We start from the raw sequence: 23,232 nt of genomic DNA on the forward strand, positions 1-23,232 counted from the left end.
CCTTAGTTGTTCTCTTATTCTAAGTCTCTCACTTTCCACCATGTTCACAACATTTTGTGCAGATTTTGCATTTTAGCTGCTTAGATCACACCTTTACAATTTACCTAGTGCTTCCACCTGTGCCCAGGAATCAAGGCCCATCTCTGCATATAGTAAACTAATTGCCGGTGGACAGCGCAATCACACTTTTGGAACTGTAATCCAAGTAAGACTCAGAAATGTAAACATTAGTGGCCAGACAGTGATACAGTGTCTAGCTGTCTTACAGGAATAGCTACAACCAGCCTCTGCTTAGCTTAGCTCGGCACACGACACAGGAAACAAGACTTGAAACATGGGGAATCAGCAAGCCTGGCTTTTCAAAGGTAACATTATCTGGCCACAGCACCTCTGACAACTTAAATCTTTACATTTTTTAGCGCCGTTGCCTCACAACAAGAGGGTTCTGCTGGATTTTGAACCTGGGTAAGGATAAGCAGTATGGATGGATGGATATGTTAGTTAAAGGACAAAGTGTTGTGTGTCTGTGTTGGTTTAACCTCTCTTGCATTGAGCATATTTTTAGGTTGGCCTTTGAATTACAGAAAGTATTTCAGTGCCCACAGTACCTCCAGTGTCCAACTTCAGTGTGTAGTACACTTACCCCAATTTACCCAAACTATACTGGCTTATTGCTACTGTAGTAACCTACCTCACTAGCTAACTGACACAAATTTGTGGTGCACAAACATGAACTGTGGCACAGAGAGGACCCTGTAGCAAATCCTATATCTTAGTACTGCAGACGAGTGAAACAACAAAAAGAACATTGACGGTTTCCTTCCCATTTTCATTTTAATTTAATTAAATATTGTTAATTATTTTGTGGCTTTGGTTTTTTTTCACAAACTTCTTCTTTATATCCTGTTCTTCCATTACTGTGATGTGGCATCAGATAGGGTTGTATCCACTGATTTAAAGAGTGTTGCTGTAGTTTCACCATGAGCATGTTTTTTTATTGATTCCAGAGTCATCATGTTAATTAAATGGGTCTAAGAGAGAGCCACAGTGTCTGCTTTCACCCAGTGATCTGCTATGTACAGTAGCTCAGCATGGCGCCCACATTACACAGCCAGGTCTAGGCTGTAGTTCAGTCTGATTCACTTTTTTCAACAAGACAGATAGATTAACAAAAGGCATTTCTCGGTTTGGTCTGTAGAATAGTCATAGTACTCATTTAAATTTCTCTGCATGTAGCCATGCAGCCCTGAGAAGCTCTGCAGAGGAGAGTTCATTCCTACGATCTGACCTCAATCAGCTCAGATTAAAGCCATGATCAGATGTCTGGCCCCCTGCGCCCACTTTTGCGATGCAACGAACCCCAGACTCTGAGCAGGCAGAAATTACTCCGAGAAATACATCATTCACTGCTCTCACATTACCACCACAGGAGCCAATGCGTTTCTCTAATGTTTTCGTAGTACTATGGGATTATATTACCATATTGCAGAGATAAAAACATTAATAGGTAGTATTGTTCTGTGAGGACCCACCTCACATGGAGAAAGGAGATGGAGCTGAAGAGAGGCTCCATATCCAGTTTAACAGTAAGCCAATAGCATTTTTTAAGTAATATTTGAGCTGAAAAACAGCTGCATTGGTGGAGCAGTTGTCATCAGATGCAGTGTACAGTAAGGCCATGATGGAAAGCTATCTGTTTTTAATTTTAATTTAATGTCTGAACTGACTCAGGAGAGTTGAAGTGGGCCAGTGAAGTTACCACACAGACCTAGAACATTCATAAGCCCATTTATCATCTCGCTGTCTCTGCTGACCCGACTAGAACTGGGTCCCTCCTCACTGTCTGACTCACAGCGCACTGAGAGCCAGTCCCACCTTCCTCTTTAAACAATAACAACTGTGACTCACCACCTCACCCTTTATAGAAGAGATTACTCTCTGTAGTAAACATTTTCAACCCATTACGATCAAACTGTACTCACATTACGGGCCATATATTTAGTTTAGTATCAGTGTGGCTTCCAGTGATTGATAAATTGACACCTGAAACAGAGAGAGGGCCTAACACACACTGAAAATAGGCATGAATATGATATGGTCGTTGTGTGAAATATAATTTACCTGATAAAGTTGTTTTTGAATAATGTGGCATTTGCAAATATCGTGTGTGTAAAAATTTGTGAAATATCTCAACATCTACCGGATGAATAGGCCCAAGGTTTTGTAGCGACATTCCTGGTTCCCAGATGATGAATCCTAATGACTTGATCCAATGATTTTGTGACAGCATTAACATTCATGTTCCTCTCAAGATGAAATTGTAACCACTGGTGATCTCCTGACCTTTCATCAGTCGCCAGGTCAAAATGGAGACTTAGATTTACAACTCCTGCAACAGCCTCAGCTAGCATGACCATATTTTTAAACTCCCAAACCCGGACCCTTAAGAGTACCACATGTTCATACATGGGCATATATATATATATATATATATATATATATATATATATATATATATATATATATATATATATATATATATACACTTATTCACATACCATCCTCCATCCACGTTTTCACCAGGATGGAGGACAATTATTTCACCATTTAGCTCACCTACTGAGCGCACCTTTTGACACCATGGAAGCCATGAACACAGAACTTTTGTCATCGGGTACTTTTCGAAGGAAAGAGTAAGCCTCCTGGAGCTTTAGAAAAGACAGACTTTGTCTTCGGCATGACAGCTAACCATTAGCATACTGACAGGTTCTGTCAGAAAGAGCTGCAAGCGTCATAGACTACAACCCATTGCCTAGCAACAGCCTTGGCAATGATACCTTGCTTGATTGACACACATACAGACCAATCCAGTGTTGAATTGAGACATGTGGTGCATTGTTTATGTTTTCTATGAGTTAGGTGATACTGGGTGTGATAGAACATGATTATCTATGTAAGCGCTGAGAAGACGTATAATGTTAGACTTAATCTCTAATTGTGATGAAAAGCGGAACAATTTGGAAGTGAATGTTGAAAATCTGGACATTTTAATGTTTTACAGATATTTTTCAGGGCTGTCCAACACAACCCAGGACACTTGTATACTGTAGCCTCAGCCGTATTCCATGTTTTTAGCGCTAATTAGCAAATCTGAGCATGCTGACAGGCTAAACTAAGAGGTTGAATGTGATAAGAAATTATACCTGCTAATATTATACCTGTGTTAGCATTGCTGGAGCCTCAAAGCCTCATACAGCCGATTGCATGGCTGTAGACTCTTAGTCCCATTTAAAGTTCTCTTGGCTATTTTCTGCCAGCAGATCACCAACACCATACAGGGCTCTTTTCCAGGTGGCTCCAGATGCCATACAAGGTTTATTATTGGTATTATGCCAGAAATACGAACCACTTTCAACCAGACATTGATTTTGCATGGAAGATTGGAATAAACACAGTGTGGTTTATAACTAATTCACTCTACTCACTGAGTTGTAGATCGTCAGCTAAGTCCTGACCAGCTCGGCTCTCATTTAAATCACAGCGACTTCAGAGCATCTGTTGGCAGTGAGGATGCTGTGACACTAGCTCATCTGTACGTCGAGGCTTATTTAGCCTGCTGAGAGTGAGAGCCTGCTGTTCGTATTAGATTCTGTCTCCGGCAAAGTGGGGATGATTAGATAAAGTGTGTCTGGTGGAGTGGAGCACTTTTTCACTTTACAGTAGCAATGCCTGTGAATGGAGGGAAGGGCTCAACTCTCTGACAATAACACAGAAATCTCTGTCCAGGGGATTTTTAATGCATCTGGGAACTGAGGCTTCAATTATTGTCTTAATCAATCCATAGCAGTTTTTATGATACACCGTGCTGCACTACCAGTGTACAGTTTTTACATTTTAGTGTTGAAAAGTGCTTCTTGCTTGACACACTGGCATTGTGGACAGGGATCACGTCTAAATTCTGATGCAGTGAGCAAGTTAAAGACAAAGCAGTGGAATTAAAGGGAGCGAGTCGCAGAGAAGAAATACAATAAAATACAATACAATAGCTCTCATTTTGAATCCCCTCCCTACTGTAGCGTCCCCTCTGCCTGCACTTCATTCTGTCATAACACAATAACTGAGCTCTGACGTCTTAAAAGGCATTGCAGGAGAATAGAGGTGCTTGAAGAGAAAATTGCAGCAGCTCACAGCGGCTGGAGTGAAATACCATTTTGTCTCACTCAAGATGGATTCCACAGTGAGATTTCAGAGGACCAGTACAGAATCAAAATGGAGAAGCCTGAAGGGAGGAGACAAAAAGAGGGAAAGAGGCAGTGTATGTGTGGAATGGACAGCTGTGGAGAAGATGTTTGAATTTTGTTTTTGCTGCTGCTTGGTAATATAGAATTTACAGGCTTTTCACCATTTTCAGATACAGTGTTATTTATTGGTCAAATATTGCCAGTTTTTTTCTTGCTGTTTTGATACAGACTCAGCCACATGCAATCAGTAACAAAAAAGTAAATTAATATTACAATATAAGAGGCATTAACAGAAAATACTGAGATGGATAGCCTGGCAAAAAGAATGACATGGAATGAAAAAGTCCCCCTGCGCATAGGACTAGTGAAAATATAGCAAAAAACCAAAGGCGATAATCATAAACAGTAATGCTTTTCATTTCTGCATCTGGCCTCCTCCTTCTCTAAGAAGATTTCCTCCTACCAATCGTCTCGCATACTGCCGTGCATGCATGGCTACCGGCATATGTACACACACACACACACACACACACACACAGAGTACACAGTCACACCCTCTCTTTATAGATTCCACTGACTGGTTGCCCATCTAACAGCCCTGTATGCAAACCACTGAAACCCCTTCAGGACATCAGATCCGTGGAATCTGTTGTCGGTTCTATCTAGGTCAATGCTTACAATAGCTGTGCAATTTTTTCTTCTTCTCTCACCTCTCTCTGTATTCCCCCTGTTTGCTTAACCCCACAAGGTTGATTCTCCTTTGCTTGTATAAACACCAAAAATGCATATAAAATGTAAGCATATTAAGCTTCTTTCATACATATTAGTCTCATGTGGAATATTAAAACATGTAGTGGTTTGATGTGAACATTAATGTAGTCTAATTACATTCATGTTGTTTCTGATTAATTTTTCTTCAGCCAGTTGGTTTGGACTGTGAGAATCTGTGTGGTAACAGTGTAGCTCACCACAGTGCTGCAGCCTAACGCTGCAATGTGGACTGTAGGAGAAACACTGCAATTAAAATGTGACAAACAGTCGTTTTCTCTCTGATATAGGGGATGATGTTATGTGACCTAAGGGAGGCGGCATCAGATTTGTTAACCTACACAAAAAAGAGAAACCTCTGCGCCTGCTCGTTCGTGCATTTTTCACAGGATCTTTAAATGTCTATCTTGAATGCCGTTTAGACTAAAACCACAGCAATAAATACTGCACCAGTATAATGTAAATAAGCAAATATTATGCAAAATTCATCACTTCAGAACCTTTTCTAATTTTTGCTTTTGTTTTGCAGCTTTCTCCCTTTTTATCATAAATCTAAAAAAGCACATCATACATCTTAACTCTCAGTTTTAGAGCAAGAAAAACCCACAGCTCCCCTTGTTCAACTTAAACGAATTACCCACCGCTAATCTGCTTTAGCTGGCTCCCACACGGCCCCAGTTCGTTCTACTTTTGGATAAATCGCTGATATGACTGCCTTCAGACACGTGGGTGCAATCAAAATCAAATATGCAGAGGAAATTTCTGTACAGGCACTATACCAGTGTTGGTGCCATCTATCTAAGTTTGTCGTGTTCTTTATAATCTTCATGCAGCTATCCACACACAGTGGTTTGATGTACAGGTTTATTGTTAGAACTTTACCACCATTCACTCCTGCACAGTATTAAAAACTTCTACAGTCATGAATTTCCTGAGCTTGATAATACATCACAGTAAACAGAAACCCTTCATTTATTTTTGTCAAAGTTTCCTTGTTAATCAATATTTCATGTTGCCACGTTTTTATATTAGTGTGCACATTATGTTACGCTCTGGAAGAAATAGAAACCTCCTCCAGGAAATAATCCCCCATGAAACATGTCCCCTTAGAAACTGTATTATCACATTCAAGTCTTTTATTAGCCTAGTGAGCAGGTAATGTAAAGCTAGCAGAATATTTGTAGTGCGAAATGATGATCCATCAGTAAATGTTTTTGTTCTTCGTGTTGTTCCATGTTAGTATTTTGTGTGTAGTAAACTCCAATGCGCACTGCAGTATTTTCGTTAACCTTGCGATGTCACTGTACAATGTTTTTCTTTTCGGACCTGTCACCATTACCTGTAGCTGTTTCTCCTCGAGCCTTAAAGGCTCCCTAATGCTGCCTCTGTCTTAGCATGCCCACCACTGCAGTGAAGACAATCTCCTGTAAATTGCTTTTTCGATCAGTTTTGACATCAATCTGCTCCCATGGGAATGTGGGCATTTATGTGACGGCGCAGAGGAAGGTTTCTTTCCTTATGGATGTTGACAACCCCACTCAGCATGGTTTGATCTGCAGAATTAACATGATATTACTGTGCATACTGAACTGGCAGCGACAGCCAGAGAGGTATTGGCTTGGTATTCTAGACGTTGGCAGGTTACTGCAACAGCAGAAGTCAAAGATAAGCTGTTGAAGGTCAAAGATTTGATATCCAGATCTGATTTCATAATGAAATTTGTTCTTTTTTTTTAAATGTATGGATTCACTTTTTGTTTCATTATCTGTAATTAACAGTATTCGTTCAAATATTGGTGAGCTGAGCTTTATAAGTTCAAGTCTCACTACACACCACTTGTACTTATTGTTTATTCACATGAGATGAATGATTTCTTTTTCATTTTGTCTCAGTGAACTCTCTTATCGAAATAAAGAATAACTTCTAAAGGTTTAGTGTGCTGTGAGATTCAAACTTCAAACTCACATTTGCTGTGTACTCAACAAGCACCCTATGGAGAAAGAAATCCTTCAGTTGTGGTGGGGTGAATGAATTCTTTATATTGTAAAAGTTGTTTTGATACATCACAGCCACACAACTGCTGCCTTTCATGTGCTTCCACTCGCTCTTTTTTTATCTTTTCCAGGACAAAGATATCTCATCACATCCACAGGAGCCTTGTATATTCTGGACGTCCTGCCTGAGGATGGGCTGAATAACTATCGCTGCACCACACGGCACCGCTACACCGGTGAGACTCGTCAGAGCAACAGCGCGCGTCTCATTGTGTCAGGTCAGTACTGCATTCAAACTGGAATCAAATTAACTGCAAAGACTTTGCATTTGTCTTACAGATATTTCAATATATGCTGCAACAAGTGGAACAAAATGGCTCAAGGACAACAGGACAAATATACACGTAGAGCTCATATTGAATACAGACTGTAGAGAATTTAATATAAAGACTAGATCATCCACTCTTTTTTTCCTTTAAACTGGATCGCATTTTAAAACTGTGGACAGCAATAAACATACTGTCCGTTATGATTTATGGGTCCTCCTCAGAAATTTTGATTGATTGCAGGATTGTATAACAAGAGCAGTGAACTGGTATGTTTATGGATCAGGTTTACAGTCTGTCCAATGCTGTCATGCAGACCAATCCATTCTGAGGCCAGCTATGAATTATGCAGCCATTCTTCGGGCCAGTCAGAAACAAGTAAACAAACATTGCAATGTAGGCTGCACTGTAGTTTGGTTCTGTTGTGTATTGTAGTGCCGTTTGATAAATGAGGATCATTCAACATGTTTTGTATTTGGAGTGTAGATGGATAACAGGAGCACCCCATGGTGCCTTCTCTGATTTGGTTGTGTGGGGCAATAAAATCCCTCCAGAAACCTTAAGAGCAGGCTGTTTCTCTGTCCTCTCCCTCACATAACAAAATATACAGTATATAGAACTGAATCTTGACCCCAAGAATCAATATTGGATTATACTGTCAAGCGCCTGGCAACGCTCACCACTAATTAACACTAAATTCTCTGCTTCTTCCAGACCCCACCAATGCTGAGCCAGGCATCCTGGATGGCTTTGACCACAGAGAGGTGATGATTAATCATCGGGTGGAGCTGCCCTGTAAGGCCTCAGGCTACCCGACGCCCAAATACCGCTGGCTGAAGGACAACAGCCCTTTGGAGCCTGACAGTCGCTTCCGCCAGACCATCACAGGGTTGCTGATAGAGAGCACACAGCCCAGTGACTCTGGGACATATGTGTGTGAGGTGTGGAACAGTTATGGCAACGCTGAGGTCATGGGGCGCCTGTATGTCAAGCGTAAGTCTCTTAGTAACAGGAGGGGAGCCTCTTTGTTATCTGCATGTTGGTCATTCACAGAAAGTTGCTGTAGTCAGTTGGAACAGAATAAACTAACAGTGGAGCAATTACTCAATTAACTGATTAGTTGATCAACAAAACCAATTGATAACATTCAGTTCATCTTTTTCTCACTTTGTATCATTTGAAATGGTAAATACTTGGGTTTTAGACTGTGGGGCAGGCAAAACAAACAATTTGAGCTGAACTTGTGATTTGTCACTACTGACTACTGACTACTACCACTACTGACACTTTTAAACTTAATGATAAAATAATTAATCAAAAAATATATATCAACAGATGAACTGTATGAACTGAAAATGTAGCCCCAATATAAACCATGGTGATGTGAAAATAGTTCAAATAGTTCAAATAAAAATGGAAACTAAATGATCAATGTCCACCCAAGTCAGCAATACATACTCCCTGTCAGAGAGTTGGTCGTAAAACTGAATTTGCAGAAAAGTGCAGCAATAAAATATTATCGAGCTGCTTGAAATACTCGTTTAATCAACTAATTGGCTTCATCTGTAGTGGCTGGTGGTTAGAAACTTTTCTTTTGAAATCTTATGTAGCCATGGTGCTCAAATCTCCACTATCTCCACATCCTAGCCGCCTTACTGTCATTAAAACAAAAAAGAAAAAGTCTATGAATGTCAACGTTTGTCTTGTTTTTGTGTGCTCAGAGCCCTTGAAGGCAGTGGTCAGCCCTCGGAAGGTGAAAGGCAGCGTGGGTAGCAAGGTGTCTCTATCTTGTAGCGTGAGCGGCTCAGACGAGTACGAGCTGTCATGGTACCGCAACGGGGAGATCATCTACCCTGGCAACAACGTTCGTTTCACCGGGCTCAACCGGGAGAACCTGATCATGGAGGGAATGTCTAAGAGTGATGGCGGAGCCTACCAGTGCTTCGCTAGGAAGGGCAAGATGTCGGCGCAGGACTTTGTGCAAGTCATCCTTGAAGGTAAAATGTGTGCATGAGATTTGTAGCGTGCCACACACACAAATGCTGACCAAAAGCCACACTGGAGCAGCTGTCTAATGCATAATCAGTGAGTTAGCAGAAACAGATTCAGGCCTTGGAGATCAATACAGGGTTTATGTGTTAATGGCATCCTGCTGTGACTCTTTGCTATAGGCCGCCATTAGAATGATCATCCCAGACTTCACAAACACATACAAAAATACACACGCACACACACTCTTGAATCCAATAGCTTACCTTGGCAGGGTTGCTCAGGCAACTGTCTCCTGTGGCCAGGGAGCTGTAAAAAGAAGATATTGATAATCTATAATCATGTGGAACAGAACTAGATTATCAGAAAGCAGCAGCAGGCAGACATAGACATTTTAAAAGCTGACCGCTCTCTGCGTCTTGGAGGAAAGCTCCTGGATCACTGTTCATAATGAAAGGCACAGAACAGCCTTGACAAAAAGTCACTTTTCCTTTGCTTTCCTCTTTCTGGCTTATTATTGTTTCACATACAAAAGATGTTTTCTATGACAAAGATCTACCTCGACACCTCACACCATCTCTCACACTTGGTGAATAAAACACGAGTTTTTTAACTGATAAGTCAATGACAATTATGATGACATGATATGATGTTTCATTAGAAGCTTTGCTATCTGACCACTGACCTTGCTGTTATAAAGTGTCTTTTTGTTATCACGACCTTAAAAAGTACACACTTTACATCCATCATAGAATTTTAATAGAATGCAGTAACATATTCTATAGCGGCAGCTCTCTTAGAGGAATAACACACCGTATGGTGACTAGGGAGGCTTCTACTAAGATTAATAAAAAAGAGGAAATTGTTTTAGGAACATGTTTGATCATCCTGTCAGAAACACGCCCACTTTTTATTTTCAGAGATAGTTTGTTTTGGACAAACGCATCTGTCAAATCAATAAATGTAAAAAGTCCTCCAACCAAGATAGAAACTAGAAGGACACTCAGGGAACACAGACCACTGCTTAGGCCAGTGGTCAAGACCTGCTATTAATCGCCCGTTCATGAGTCAGATCCGAATCCACTCCAAGATGTAATGGGTTCTTCCTTGGCCCATGCTTCACCCTACCACCAAGTCTCATGAAAATTGGGCCAGTGGTTTTTCTGCAATCGTGTTCACAAACAGAGAAACAGAGGTACAAACAGATAAACAAACCAACAGAGGTAACCAACAGTTTTTCTAGCTAAAACAGTGGAGTCTAACAGGTAGGTGCCAAAATAAAAACAGGTCAAAATAAAACAATCCAGTGGGCTTACATTTAAAAATTGACGTCATATTGTTGTTTACTCAAATGGCCTTTTTAGATCTAATAATAGAAGGGAAATCCTCAGCAATCATTCTGTGGAGATGACATTATTGGTCTGGGAATTGCATTTATTTCCATGTACTCGTTTACACTTTCTCTGACTGATAAAGCGACAATTAGTCAACCTGTTCACACATTTCTTACTGCCAGAGTTAGAGGCTTTAACAGCCCATTCAACTAAACAGAGTGGGACTTCGACAGACTGAAGTCATCATCACAGCAAAGTCACTCTTTGATAATTGATTTGATAATTCTGACATTCACAGTAAAGGTGCTGTAGGCAGTGGTAGAGCCCCTGATTGGTCGATGGTTGGCCAGGTGTACTGTATGAGTGTGTCGCTTTACCTGGAAAACTTTAAAACATATAAACCACTGTTTTCCACATTCCACATTTTTATGCTGATGATGTTTAATATTTCTCATATTCATCATTGGCATCCTTTCCTCCACCCCGTTCCACCTGGTCCCCCACCACAGATGGTACTCCAAAGATCCTGTCCTCCTTCAGTGAGAAGGTGGTGAACCCTAACGAGCCCGTCTTCCTGGTCTGCAACGTCAAGGGCACACCCCCTCCCAGGTGCACCTGGTCGCTGGACGACGATCCCGTCATCAAAGACAGCCACCACCACCTGGGCCACTACGAGACCCACGAAGGCCACGTGGTCAGCCAGCTCAACGTCACACACACGCAGGTGCAGGACGGCGGGGTGTACCGGTGCACGTGCAGCAACTCGGCCGGGGTCGTGTACCACCAGGCTCGAATAAACGTAAGAGGTGCTTGTCAAATCAGCTCCTCCAAGAACAACAATACACATACCTGTCTGTCTCTCTGTGTGCCTGTCTCTGTCTATGTGTCCAGCTGGCTGTCTGACATTTGCAGTACATGAGTGCTAGTTGTTGTTTGGGTCTGAAGATTTTAACTGTCTTTCTTCTTTTTTTTTTTTATTTTATATTTTACAGATTTTCTTTGTTTCTTTGCTTTTATGTGTGCTCTTAAGATGATTTGTTATTTTTTCAGTGCCATTTTTGCTCAGCATTTCTTCAGTTCTAGTATTAAATCATTAAACACATTTACAATTGCTTTTAGGTTCTCCCCTGATTGGTTTTGCCTTATTTTTTGTGTTCTTTTTATGTTTTCTTTTTTTCTTTGCTTTTTATTAAATTTATAACACTGTAGCCTCATCTTTTTCTCTCCAAATTATTACTGTGCTTTTCCTACATGCCTGTATTTTTAGGTCAAATGAATTATCCTGGTTTGCTGCACATAAGCGTATCTGGAAATTGGGTTCCAAAAATGGGCTGGTTTGTAAATAGCCAGAAGAAAATATTTCTCTTCTGTTTGCATGAATAAATGTGTCTGTGGTTTGCTCGCGTGTGTGTGTGTGTGTGTGTGTGTGTGAGTGAGTGTTCATGTGTGTCTGTGTCTGTGTCAGCGTGAACAGCCAATTCAACTCTTGCCAATCAAATGTTAAAGCGATTACTCTGTTTCCATTTTATGAGACACAGAATGTATTTCCGTAATATGGGTGAGCAGCAAGAGCAGAGTCATAAGTATCAGTAGTACAGTGTTATTTAAATGATGTGTTTTCCTTCAGATGGTTAGCGCACTTTAATCTGCTTGTCATTTCACCGCCTCCCACTTAGAGTTAAGCCTAAGATGCTATGGTAAAGCAAACAAGAAAAGCTTTGAAACAACAGTTCCTTTGCGTATCTAGGTATTTTGGCGGCAGGTATCACATGTGAAGCTGCGAAGGGAAAGTACTCCGTTTTACTAGCAGTTAACCTTTCCTTGTTTAAATACTAAATTTAATTGGAAAGTTGCAATTTTGATTTAGAAAAACACCAAACTCAAGCAAACTTCACTACTGCTGTGACTTGATCTCCCTTATCCATTGAATATTTTTATAGAGGGTTCTGTCTCATTCTCTGTCCCTTTTTAGGCCGCGCCAGCATTCGTCCAATGAAAAACATCACAGCGATTGCTGGACGGGATGCCTTCGTTCACTGCCGTGTGATTGGCTACCCTTATTACTCCATTAAGTGGTACAAAAACTCAGCGCTGCTTCCCTTCAACCACAGACAGCGAGCGTTCGAAAACAACGGCACTCTGAAGCTGACCAATGTGCAGCAGGTGGACGCTGGCGAGTATAACTGCAAAGTGATGGTCCAACCCAACAAGATGGACTCCCAGAGCGTCCATGTTCGTGTGAGAGGTGAGTCCCATTGAGATGTGAAGGCAAAGTAGGCTGAGCAAAATATGCACGAGATGTTATTTAAACTACACTATATCTTGGACATTAACTATTTGAGACAGACAGATTATCAGCTTATCCTATACACTGGAAGCAGGGTGAAACAGATAGCTTGACTCAGTTTAAAGATTATGAAATCAATATTTTATATCATATATCTAATTTGCAAACTGTAAAAATTACAGTTTGGGGATCTTGGGGTTATGTGAGGGACTATTTCTTTCCCAGGTACAGTGACTTCCGGGAGTCTCAGCTGGCTGCCTGGCAACCTCACAGTGGCATCTAGGCAAGAAATAGTTCCCCACGCAATCCCCCATAAAACCATAAATTGTCGTTTTTTATAAGACGTGTAAATCATTGAGTGGATTTTGTCTGGTCTCATACAGAGCCTGGCTTTTGTTTCTAATCCATGCTAAGCTAAGATAACCAAGAGAGTAGTATTAACCTTCTCTTCTATCGTGACAAGAAAGCAAATAAACACACTTTTGTAACTCCAAATAGTGCCCAGTCAAATTCCTAAATGTTGTGCTCTAATAAGAATGAGATTGATAAATAGTTTGAATTGGAAATACGAGGCTCATTCTGAGGCACTTCCTTACTCTCACTCCTATCTACGTGTGCATCTAAACACTGCCTCGTGAGAAATCACTAGATATATAAATAAAAAGGCCCACTAACACAGAAAGGCAGATAGTTACTGTACATCATATATCTCACCAGACTTCTAAATGAATCTACCTCATATTCCTCAGTAGGTACCTAATGAAGACTACATTACAGGGCTGAGTGACCGATCTCCTCTGAGATCTTACAACTGTAATAGGTAATACTAAAAAGGCTTCCCCATTACGCCCTATTTCCTTACGTCTGAACAGTATGCTAGGTTGTTGTCACTATATTACAGTTTCCAGTGGAGCGAGGGAGACAGAGGGGGAGAGGGAGCGAGAACTGAAGAGAGAGCGATGATATAAAGCAACACTTCCCAGTGGTGCTATAGTGAGCAAGTGCATTTGTTAATTTACTCTGCTCATGCTTAAAATGCGTAAGTGTCTTTGGGGATCCCTGGAGTCCATTATCTCCACTTTGTTGTGAATTAAATAAGGTGCTAAAGTGCTGCTTATTTCAGTGTTATTTGAACTCACTGGACACTCAAACGCAGATGACTTATGTGATGGCTGGAGATTTCCCAGAGAAAAGAATTTGAATGGATCTAATTGTACAAATGTGTTGTTATGTTATGCAGCCAGATTGACTTTGAACACTTGTTTTTTTTCTGTGTATGAGCTATTCGTGTAATCAGGGTTTTAGATCAGTGATAGAATAGAGGATGGATGTAGTAGCTGGGCCTTACGATCGGTAAGTATGTAGGTAACTAGATCATTGATGGCTATTGATAGAGAAAATTGTCTTTCTGGTTCTTTTCTACTACAACCTGAATGAGTCATTTCAAAGTTGTTTTTTGTTCTGTCTCTGTGTGCTCTTATAGCTTCTTGTGCTAAAAGAACAAAATGTTCTAGTCTGAGAATGATGGGGAATTATTGCAGAATGCTTTGCTATTCTGGTCTTTTATGTTCCTTCAGTGACCTCTTTAAAGAAAGTTAGTTAGATAATTGCAGGATTACTCGGAGAAAAGGACACAGTACCTGCCACCGAATCCAGGAAATTAAGATGGTCTTTCAAGCTCACAGCTGAAATTGCATTTGATCTTTGTGTCTCTTTCTCTTATTCCTGCAGTCCCTCCCTACATTCAGCCCTTTGAGTTCCAGCGTTTCACCATCGGCCAACGCGTCTTCATCCCCTGCGTGGTCATGTCAGGTGACCGGCCGCTGGACATCACCTGGCAGAAAGATGGACGGCCAATCCCTGTCAGCCTGGGTGTGACTGTGGACAACATTGACTTCACCAGCTCACTGCGGATCTCCAACCTGACGCCCGACCACAATGGCAACTACACCTGCATCGCCCGCAACGAGGCTGCTGCCGTGGAGCACCAGAGTCAGCTCATTGTGAGAGGTGTGAAAGCACAAAGGAACAAATTATATATCTAATGGTACCTAGTGGACTACTATAATCTGTAGTATGTGTGCAGGTTTTCATTTCCCTGCGGTACCAATCTTCACTTATTAATTCCTTGTGTCTGGCTGAAGGTAAAATTGACTGGTGTAGTGGTTGGCTGGTATGAAAACCTGCATACACAGGCTGCGGTATAATGAAACCAGAAAAAAATGTCAGGTATCAATGTCAACTGTTTCTTGTGTGTATGTGTATGTACAGTTCCTCCTCAGTTTGTGGTTCAGCCAGAGGATCAAGATGGGATCTATGGGAAAACTGTGACTCTGAACTGCTCAGCTGAAGGCTACCCACCACCCACCATTGTCTGGGAACACTCCAAAGGTACATTAACCACAGCATGCGTTACACACTGCAAGTGAACCTGTCAGCTGAGAGGGAATTTTCATTTGGAATTTAAAACAAATCAAACTTTTGAATTCAAACTAAAAAAATAACGAAGATAAGAATATCCAGGATGCTCTGCGGTAGCTCTCACATCAACATCCAATTTGTATTTACTCCAGTGTTTATTTTTGTTTAACCCTCACAAGACTGTAATCACATAGTCAAAGAATTAGTCAGTCTTTATTCAGAGTGCCAATTCAAAACAAATGTTATCTTAAGACACTTTTCATATAGAGCATGGAACAAACTCTTTAATTAAGAGAGACTCAACGATTCAAGAATTCAAAATTAAAGACTCTAGAATCTCCACATGAGCACCAATGGCGAGGAAAAACTCCCCTTTACCAGGAAGAAACCTCAGATGCAACCCATGTCAGAGGTGGGCGGCTTTCTGTCTGGGGCTGTGACATAACGTTCTTGAGTTCAACTTCAACTTCAACAACATGAACACTTCATTACGAGCTCTGATTTTTTTATTGCTAAATGACCAACAATGTAGTTGAACTACAGTTCAGTTCAGAAACAGATAACATGGATTCAAGCTCGCAGCATGATGATTGTTTTGCCTTGAGTCTCTGGCAGCAATTGAAGGTTGCAGCCTTTAGTTTCCAATGAATATTTTCCCATTTGAATGACTACAAATTCTTTTAATACATGCTTGTTGTGCATGTAAAAGGAAAATGCACAATCAACATCAACATTTTGCTATGCTGCAATACAAAATATGGGGGGGGGGGGGGGGGTGTTTGACCTATAAAATATTTGAATTTGCTGGTCTGCACCTTGGTCTCAGGTTGAGTATCTTAAAGCAACTGTGTATGTAGGTGCTGACCACAGATGGTAGGGCAGTAGTGGTGTTTTTGCAGGTGAGTGGGTTCCATTTGCTTCATCCATAGCCAGTGCACATGTGTGTGTGAATACACAGGCACATAAACACACGCACAGCCATCTGCTCTGTAAACATGGGCTGGGGGCTTGCAGGATTTCCACTTGCATCATTAGAGAATCGTCAGAGAGACAGACAAAAACAGATACACAGAGGCAAAGACGGAGTGTCAGCAGACATGCGGGCAGCAGGTGAGTTCAGCCACTTCAGCAGATGAAGGGGGGCCCCAGGTGTTTGCTCCATCATCCATATAACCAGGGATGAAAGCTTCACCAACAGAAGGACAACAACCAATGGTGTGTGTGTGTGTGTGTGTGTGTGTGTGCGCCATGATGAAAGGAATGAAAGAATCAGATCTGTTTTTCACCCTTTGATTGGATTTGTGTGTATGTGTGCGTGTGTGTGTGTGTATGGATGTGAGACAAGTAGGCCTCATGCCTGATTAGTACTGTCTGACCAGACCTGATCACTATGGAGAGATCAGGCTGGGCAGTGTGTGTGTGTGTGTGTGTATTAAAAAGAAGCTTTACCTATCCAGAAGTGTCCCATGGTTCACTTGGCCCAGCTGCACGTCAGTTTTGTAGTTTTTTTTTGGCCTTCATCACATATTTTAGTTTTCCACATCTTTTTGTTTCCTTGTTGCACAGGATATGAGCCAGTGCAAAGACGCAATGAAAATCGCCTCTCTCAGAAAAAAAAGTATCCAGAATAGGTGGCTTGGGAAGGTATCAGCTAATTTGTTGCGATCCAGAGTGCAGTTTGTCCAGAGAATGGCTGTCTGGCATGCTATTACTGCGACAGAAGTAGCTGAGAGCCATATGAGTGTCTCTAGGAGATATGGAACAGTAAGTAAAGGTCAACTGCAATTAGCATAACGACTAGCACCATTTGGATATGCAAAATCCATAATTCAAGGAAGAACACATCTCCCTCCCTCCCCCTCTCCCTCTCTCTCAGAGCCAGGGGAGCAGGAACAAAGTCACCACTTGACCCTTTCCTAGCCACGGCCACTTGACTGCATTTTAATTAAAAAGCAAAAACCCACAGCTCACTAAATGGCCTAATCTCTACACGCTAACGTTAACACGAGCTAATGCAACGTCTGGCTCAGTTCACACATGTGTTTAATACTATATGAGCAAGGTGGAATACAGTGCTTTCATCAATGTAAGAGCATACAATTCTAAAGACATTAGTCTTATAATTCAGTGTCAGTGACGTTTCCCTCAGATTTAAAGCAGCCATTGAAGAATGAGATACTGTATTGTTTGACAATAGAGGAAGAGTGAATGTATCATTTTCTATTAAAAAGATAGTTATTAATTATGTGCAGGCAGCAGGCCAGGATATGTCAAAGATGCCAAGTCCCATTATTTCAACGATGCTTCAGTGATGGATATCAAATGTCAGTTGTATTGGACTTTTGAGAATTGAGAAAAAGACATGTGCAAAGCATCACTCTACCAGAAAAATTCCGGCCTATAGGATTGCTCCTTGTCCTTGGCTTGGATTACATCAAGCCATTTACTGTATGTACTCATTTCTCCTGGATCTATTAACTGAACAAACATAAATGCAGAGAACTAATCCAGACACACAGGAATAAGCAAAAATTGTCCCCAATACTGTCCCAGTGTTGGAGGCCAGCAGCAATGTAACTCCTCTCTGCTCTCCCTCTGCTTTGCCTGTTGTTCCTCTGCACCAATCTGCCATCTTGCTAAACATGAGCATTATGTCTGTTGTGATTGCATCACACCAGCAGCTCGGCCTGCTTCTCTGTGCTCAGCAGCTGTTTGGCGGTTTAAGGATTTAGGCCTGGTGTAAAGAAACATGTTTACAATCCTCCCTAAATCTGACAGGCTTTGTCATCAAATCTGTAAACACAGATGCATGGTCAAATCAATGCACACACACACACACACACACACAGACACACTGGAGGTCAGCTTTCTGTTAAGTACTGCATTTGCTGTATACATCCTTTTTCTCCTCTGAAAATGACAGATGAATATGAAGCCATGTGTGTACATTTGTACATACTGTATGAACACAATAAAGAGTGATGCCTGAATGTTTATTTTCTCATTTATTTCCATTTGTCCTTTCTTTTTCTACTAGGCGCAGGCGTCCCCCAGTTTCAGCCCATCCTGCTGAACAGCGGCTCTCGTATCCAGCTGCTGAGCAACGGTTCCCTGCTGATCAAACATGTGCTGGAGGATGACAGCGGCTTCTACCTGTGTAAGGTCAGCAACGACGTGGGAGCTGACGTCAGCAAGTCGATGTACCTCACCGTCAAAAGTAAGAGCCTGCGTCCAGTGCACGATCAATAACAGCTGATGGGCAGTTATCATTGTGTATTTCAATGTCTGGGTTGGTGCAACGACAAGCAGCGGTTAAAAAGGATTCCCAGGCACGGGATTTTATAGATAGCTCCTTGGCACGATGTTAAATTGGTAAAAAAATTGAAGCGCCCTTAGAGATTCTACACATAATCCATCCAAGGCCACACCTCACTGGCCAAAATAGCTCTGGATGAGTTTATAAGCTGAGCAAAGCATTAAGGATTTCATGATACTGGCTTGATGAGGTAGATTTAAAGAAAAAAATCCTTAATCGGGAGGATGACAAAAAGCACACCTTTAGTGTATCTGTTGTAATAGTAGGGGGCAATGTCCATGCTCATGGTAGCTCTAAATGTCCAGGGGTTATTGAGCATTTTTCTGTATGCAGACAGCTGTATGCAGAGTACCTGCAAGCATGTGTCTGTTTTGGTGTGAGTGCATGTGTGTCTCCTGCCTCCCATGAGCATTAGCGTGCAGCTCCCCTGTAGCGCTAGGAGTGGCTCCTCATTTTCAGTGTGCTTAGATGCGAGTGGGGCCTATTTGTCCTGTGCTAGTGTTACGAAACTGGAGCACGAGGACCCCCGCTGACAGGCGGACCCTCTCTCTGTCACTGTCTCCCTCTCTCTGTCCCTTCTTTCTTCTCTCTCTTCACCAGCTCACAGTCCGATAAGCACACGAATATGATAAAACATGCATATATACAAAAATACAGTTACACAAAACTTTCAGCATTTTATGTGAGTGTGATGGGATGGAAGTTGTTACCGACCCTGACCTCTGATCCCTCTGTAAAAAGGGAAGCCAACAAAATAATTTGTGCAGAGCTCTCCTTCTGGATAAATCAGCACTTGTTATCATTAATATCAGCTGGCATGCCATGGATATTTATGTGTCACTGTAATTAAGCCTCGGAGTGTACAAGGTTGGGAGCTGCCACTGTGTGAGGCTGTCAGTGCTACAGCAGCAGGCTCAGGGATGAACACGCTCTCTGTGTTTTCATAGGTCAGTTTGCTGACTGAGGCACCCAGTTGCTATGCAGCAAGTTGACCTATGGCTGTACTAACCTTTTTTCTTCCATTTTCTACCAGGCAGAAAGCAAAAGCTGTGGCTGCAGCTACAATAGACTCAACTCTCAGTAGCATGTCTAACTCCTGGCATTGATTTTTTTTACGACATTTTAACCCAAAAATACTGCAAGCAAACACGATCTTATGTCACACTGGGTATTTTAGCTTATATAACTGAGAAATACATCTAACAAATTGGAACAGCATTTGTTCATGACATGACTGCATCTACTGGACTCCATTCTGCCAATATGAGTCAACCATAAACAGGTTAGTGAGATGAGATGACAGCAATCCCATCAGCAGTGATGTTGCACTGAACAACAACTTCATTTCTTTTCCTTTCTCTGACCTTTTTGATTTTTGGGTCAGGAAGATTTTTGGTCCCTTTGTGAGGTCATCTTGCTTCTTTTGCTGGGTGACACCACAGTAGTCATCTCCATCTCTGCAAACCTGAGAAAGCTAGGTGTATGTGTGTTGTCTGTGCTGTGGTGTTGGGGGGGGAGCAGTGGTAGCAATGCACATGTGTCCTACAGCAGTTTATGAGCCCAATAAAGCCTGGTGTGTGTTGTGGCCTATTTTCTGCTGGTGTGGGTACAATTTACACACACATAAAGATTCTACTCCATGGCCTGGACACTAATCGCACTGCTCCAACCTGCTGAGACCCCTCTGTTGGACATACGTGTGTGTGTTTGGAGAAGATGAACAACAACATTTCTACAGTATATAGGACCTACTAGAAATTATAGTGGCTTATGTATATATAGATTTCTTGGTGCATATCTGGTAGTGATGTGTGTAGTTTCATTGGTCTGTCAGTTGTATCACCTACCTCTACATCTATCTCGTACATCTAGAGGAGAGTGTGTGTGCGTGTGTGTGTGTGTGTGTGTGTGTGTGTGTGTGTGAGAGAGGGGGGGTTGACCCACCGAACACACTCTTCTGTTGCCCAAGGCTTCGGTTTCATGCTGTACTCGGCTCTATCAAAGGGAATTTTGACAGCTTTAGTGCTAAATAATGTAAGCTTACTTCTCATAACTTGCAGTTTCATTAACATGAACCATGATAGTAACATTATTGACAGCTTTTATTATTTATATCAAAGACATGCTCTTCCCCTTAACATGAATTTCAATTTCTTTGAGTAATTTTTATGAGCTGTTCGTTTTTATTCAAATTCTATTTTTTTTCCTTCCACATTCTGAGTGCTTTGTAAGTGAAGTAGATAGTTGATGTTTTCAGTCAACAGCTAAGGTTCACTGCTCGCCATTTTTCTATCATGTGTTTAATACACATTGACACACCTGCACAGAGTCTCTTCTCCTAAAAGTACAACTAATCCAGGCAGTAAAACCAAAACCAGTAAAAACAAAACCTAACTTAGTGAGCTTTTGTAGCCAATAATTCTGGTTATTTGAAGAACAGCTGCTGTTCAAATTTTTGAATGTCGTTTTTACTATTCCTCAAACATACAGCGTTGTATTTATTAGTTATCTATGAATTTTTACACCATTAATCCCATTTCCTTAGTAAATCTGCAGCAGCTAACATGCCTTTGTAACATCACCAGAATACGTCATTATCACTAACACTGAATATGGCTTAAAAACATGCGAGTACAATTTTCCTCTTACACTCCGTCCTTTTACTCCTGAATTATATCTCTATTGCAGTGTCATTTAAAACCTCCGAGTCAGTTATGATCCAGTTAGCACTGACATGTCATCTTCACAGCTAAAATAATTCACATTGCAGGAATTAGCTCGAACTTATTCGGGCCTATGATAACACTCTGTGCTGTCCTTCTCCTGCTGCCATTGGCTGCTCAGCCATTACGTGCTGGCTCAGCCACACGCTTGTCACTCATCAACAGATCACATTTCATGGCCTTTAAACCCTAAACTGTACTCGTACACTCAAGATGCTTTCTGTAAAAGTGTACTTACTCGCATGAGTGGTTTGAAAAAGGGAGACCATTACTGTGCCCGTATTCACCATCACCATCATGTCCATTTCTCAGTGTTTGTGTGTGTGTGTACAATTACACATTTCCTTTAATTTTTTAAGCATGCAGTTGAATTTTTATCATATATGCTGTTGGTGTATTTTACTTCTTAAATACGTGTTTTGTGTCTGGTTTTATTTGTGCACCCATTCATGGTGCATTGTGCTTATTCTGCTTGGCTGCAGCGTCTGTGTGTGTGTGTGTGTCTGTGTTATGAGACGCTGGAACTCTTGAGTGCATTTCAGCCTCATTTAAATCCATCAATACTTCAATTAGAAGCCGACGAAGGGGCTCAAGGGAAGAGCAGTCGGCATGTTTCTCTGCTTTATTTGCACTCGCTGACTGTCTTTATTTCTTACACTTCCAGCAATGAGAGAAAGATTAAAAAGATAAATAACACATTATTTGTTTCATTTTATACCCTCAGTTCATTTGCTGGCAGCTGTGTTTGTCCTCCAAGTGTCTACATTCCCCGTTGCCAACAACAAAGCATACATTTATTTACCAGTTGCAAATAATTTCTAGCTTCATCAAATCACTCGGCTAACAAAATAGTTTAAATCCCAGATGGATATTAGAGTACTGCACCATATATTTAAATCATTATACATCAGTCAGCACTGCTCATCTGTGTGTCTCTGTGCATGTTTGGCTGTTAGTCCTCTCTCTAAAACACAATGTCAACATAGTGAATCCGATAGAGTGACAAAACAGAATTGTTCTATGTTGGCCCAACCTTTTTTGGGCACTTTAGAGAACTAGAGATCTTTTTAATGTGCGAACTCTTAAAGAGTCAAAAAAGTCCCTCATACAGTAAACAATAAGGTGTTTGTCAGTCTAATTAGGTTTATGTCCACAACTTCAAGCGTAAACTCATCAGCTTTTCAACTCATGATTATCAACCAGTAGATTATTTTCTTGATTAATCCATTAATTATTGAGTCTTGAGTTGTTTGAAGCCTCAAAATTGAGTGTTCGCTAAGCCCCTCTCCTGAGCAGCATTTCTGAATTTGAAGCTTCGGATTTTTCCACATGCTGAATCCATTAAGAGTCTTTGGGGCCGTGTCTTTTTATTTACTCTCTCCAAAACCAAAAGCAAAAGAGCAGTGAAAAGTGTAAAGCGTGGACTAAATAGTAGTTTTATTTGCTTTAACATGAACTGCAAAAGTCAGCAGGCTGAACTGACTAGCTTTGCATGCAGCTTTAGCTTGAAGTAGTCAGCTAGAAACATTGACACGTAAGCCAGAGACATTGTATTTAACAATTAATGGAGTCAGCATTATTTAACATAATCAGTAGCCGCCAGCTAGAAATAAAAGTCTGCTTTTGTCTTCCTCTTTCTGAAATCAAGTTTAAAAAAAAACCTGAATGTTAAATTGACCAGAGTTATCATTGTAAGCTGCATTACTTGTAGTCATGAGCAGAAAAAACGGACAGGCATACCAATATGATTGGTATTTTTGCCTGAAAAAAGTGACTTGAACAATGAATTGGCTACGCTTATCAAATTGTTATGAGTTAATTTTCTCTTCCTCA

At 41.1% G+C, this 23,232-nt stretch overlaps 1 protein-coding gene across 1 annotated transcript in view; it reads left to right on the forward strand.

Annotated features, from left to right (window-relative positions):
• dscamb (Down syndrome cell adhesion molecule b) overlaps nucleotides 1-23,232 on the forward strand; it is a 113,904-nt gene that overhangs the window by 64,918 nt on the left and 25,754 nt on the right. Inside the window, exons 4-11 of the mRNA XM_070828853.1 lie at nucleotides 7,135-7,281; nucleotides 8,044-8,322; nucleotides 9,051-9,326; nucleotides 11,162-11,458; nucleotides 12,625-12,897; nucleotides 14,671-14,949; nucleotides 15,211-15,330; nucleotides 18,398-18,577. Of these exons, the coding sequence (XP_070684954.1) occupies nucleotides 7,135-7,281; nucleotides 8,044-8,322; nucleotides 9,051-9,326; nucleotides 11,162-11,458; nucleotides 12,625-12,897; nucleotides 14,671-14,949; nucleotides 15,211-15,330; nucleotides 18,398-18,577 (1,851 nt within the window). The remainder of the gene's footprint in view (nucleotides 1-7,134; nucleotides 7,282-8,043; nucleotides 8,323-9,050; nucleotides 9,327-11,161; nucleotides 11,459-12,624; nucleotides 12,898-14,670; nucleotides 14,950-15,210; nucleotides 15,331-18,397; nucleotides 18,578-23,232) is intronic.

Source organism: Pempheris klunzingeri, chromosome 4, assembly GCF_042242105.1.
Source record: "Pempheris klunzingeri isolate RE-2024b chromosome 4, fPemKlu1.hap1, whole genome shotgun sequence".
NCBI lineage: Eukaryota > Metazoa > Chordata > Actinopteri > Acropomatiformes > Pempheridae > Pempheris > Pempheris klunzingeri.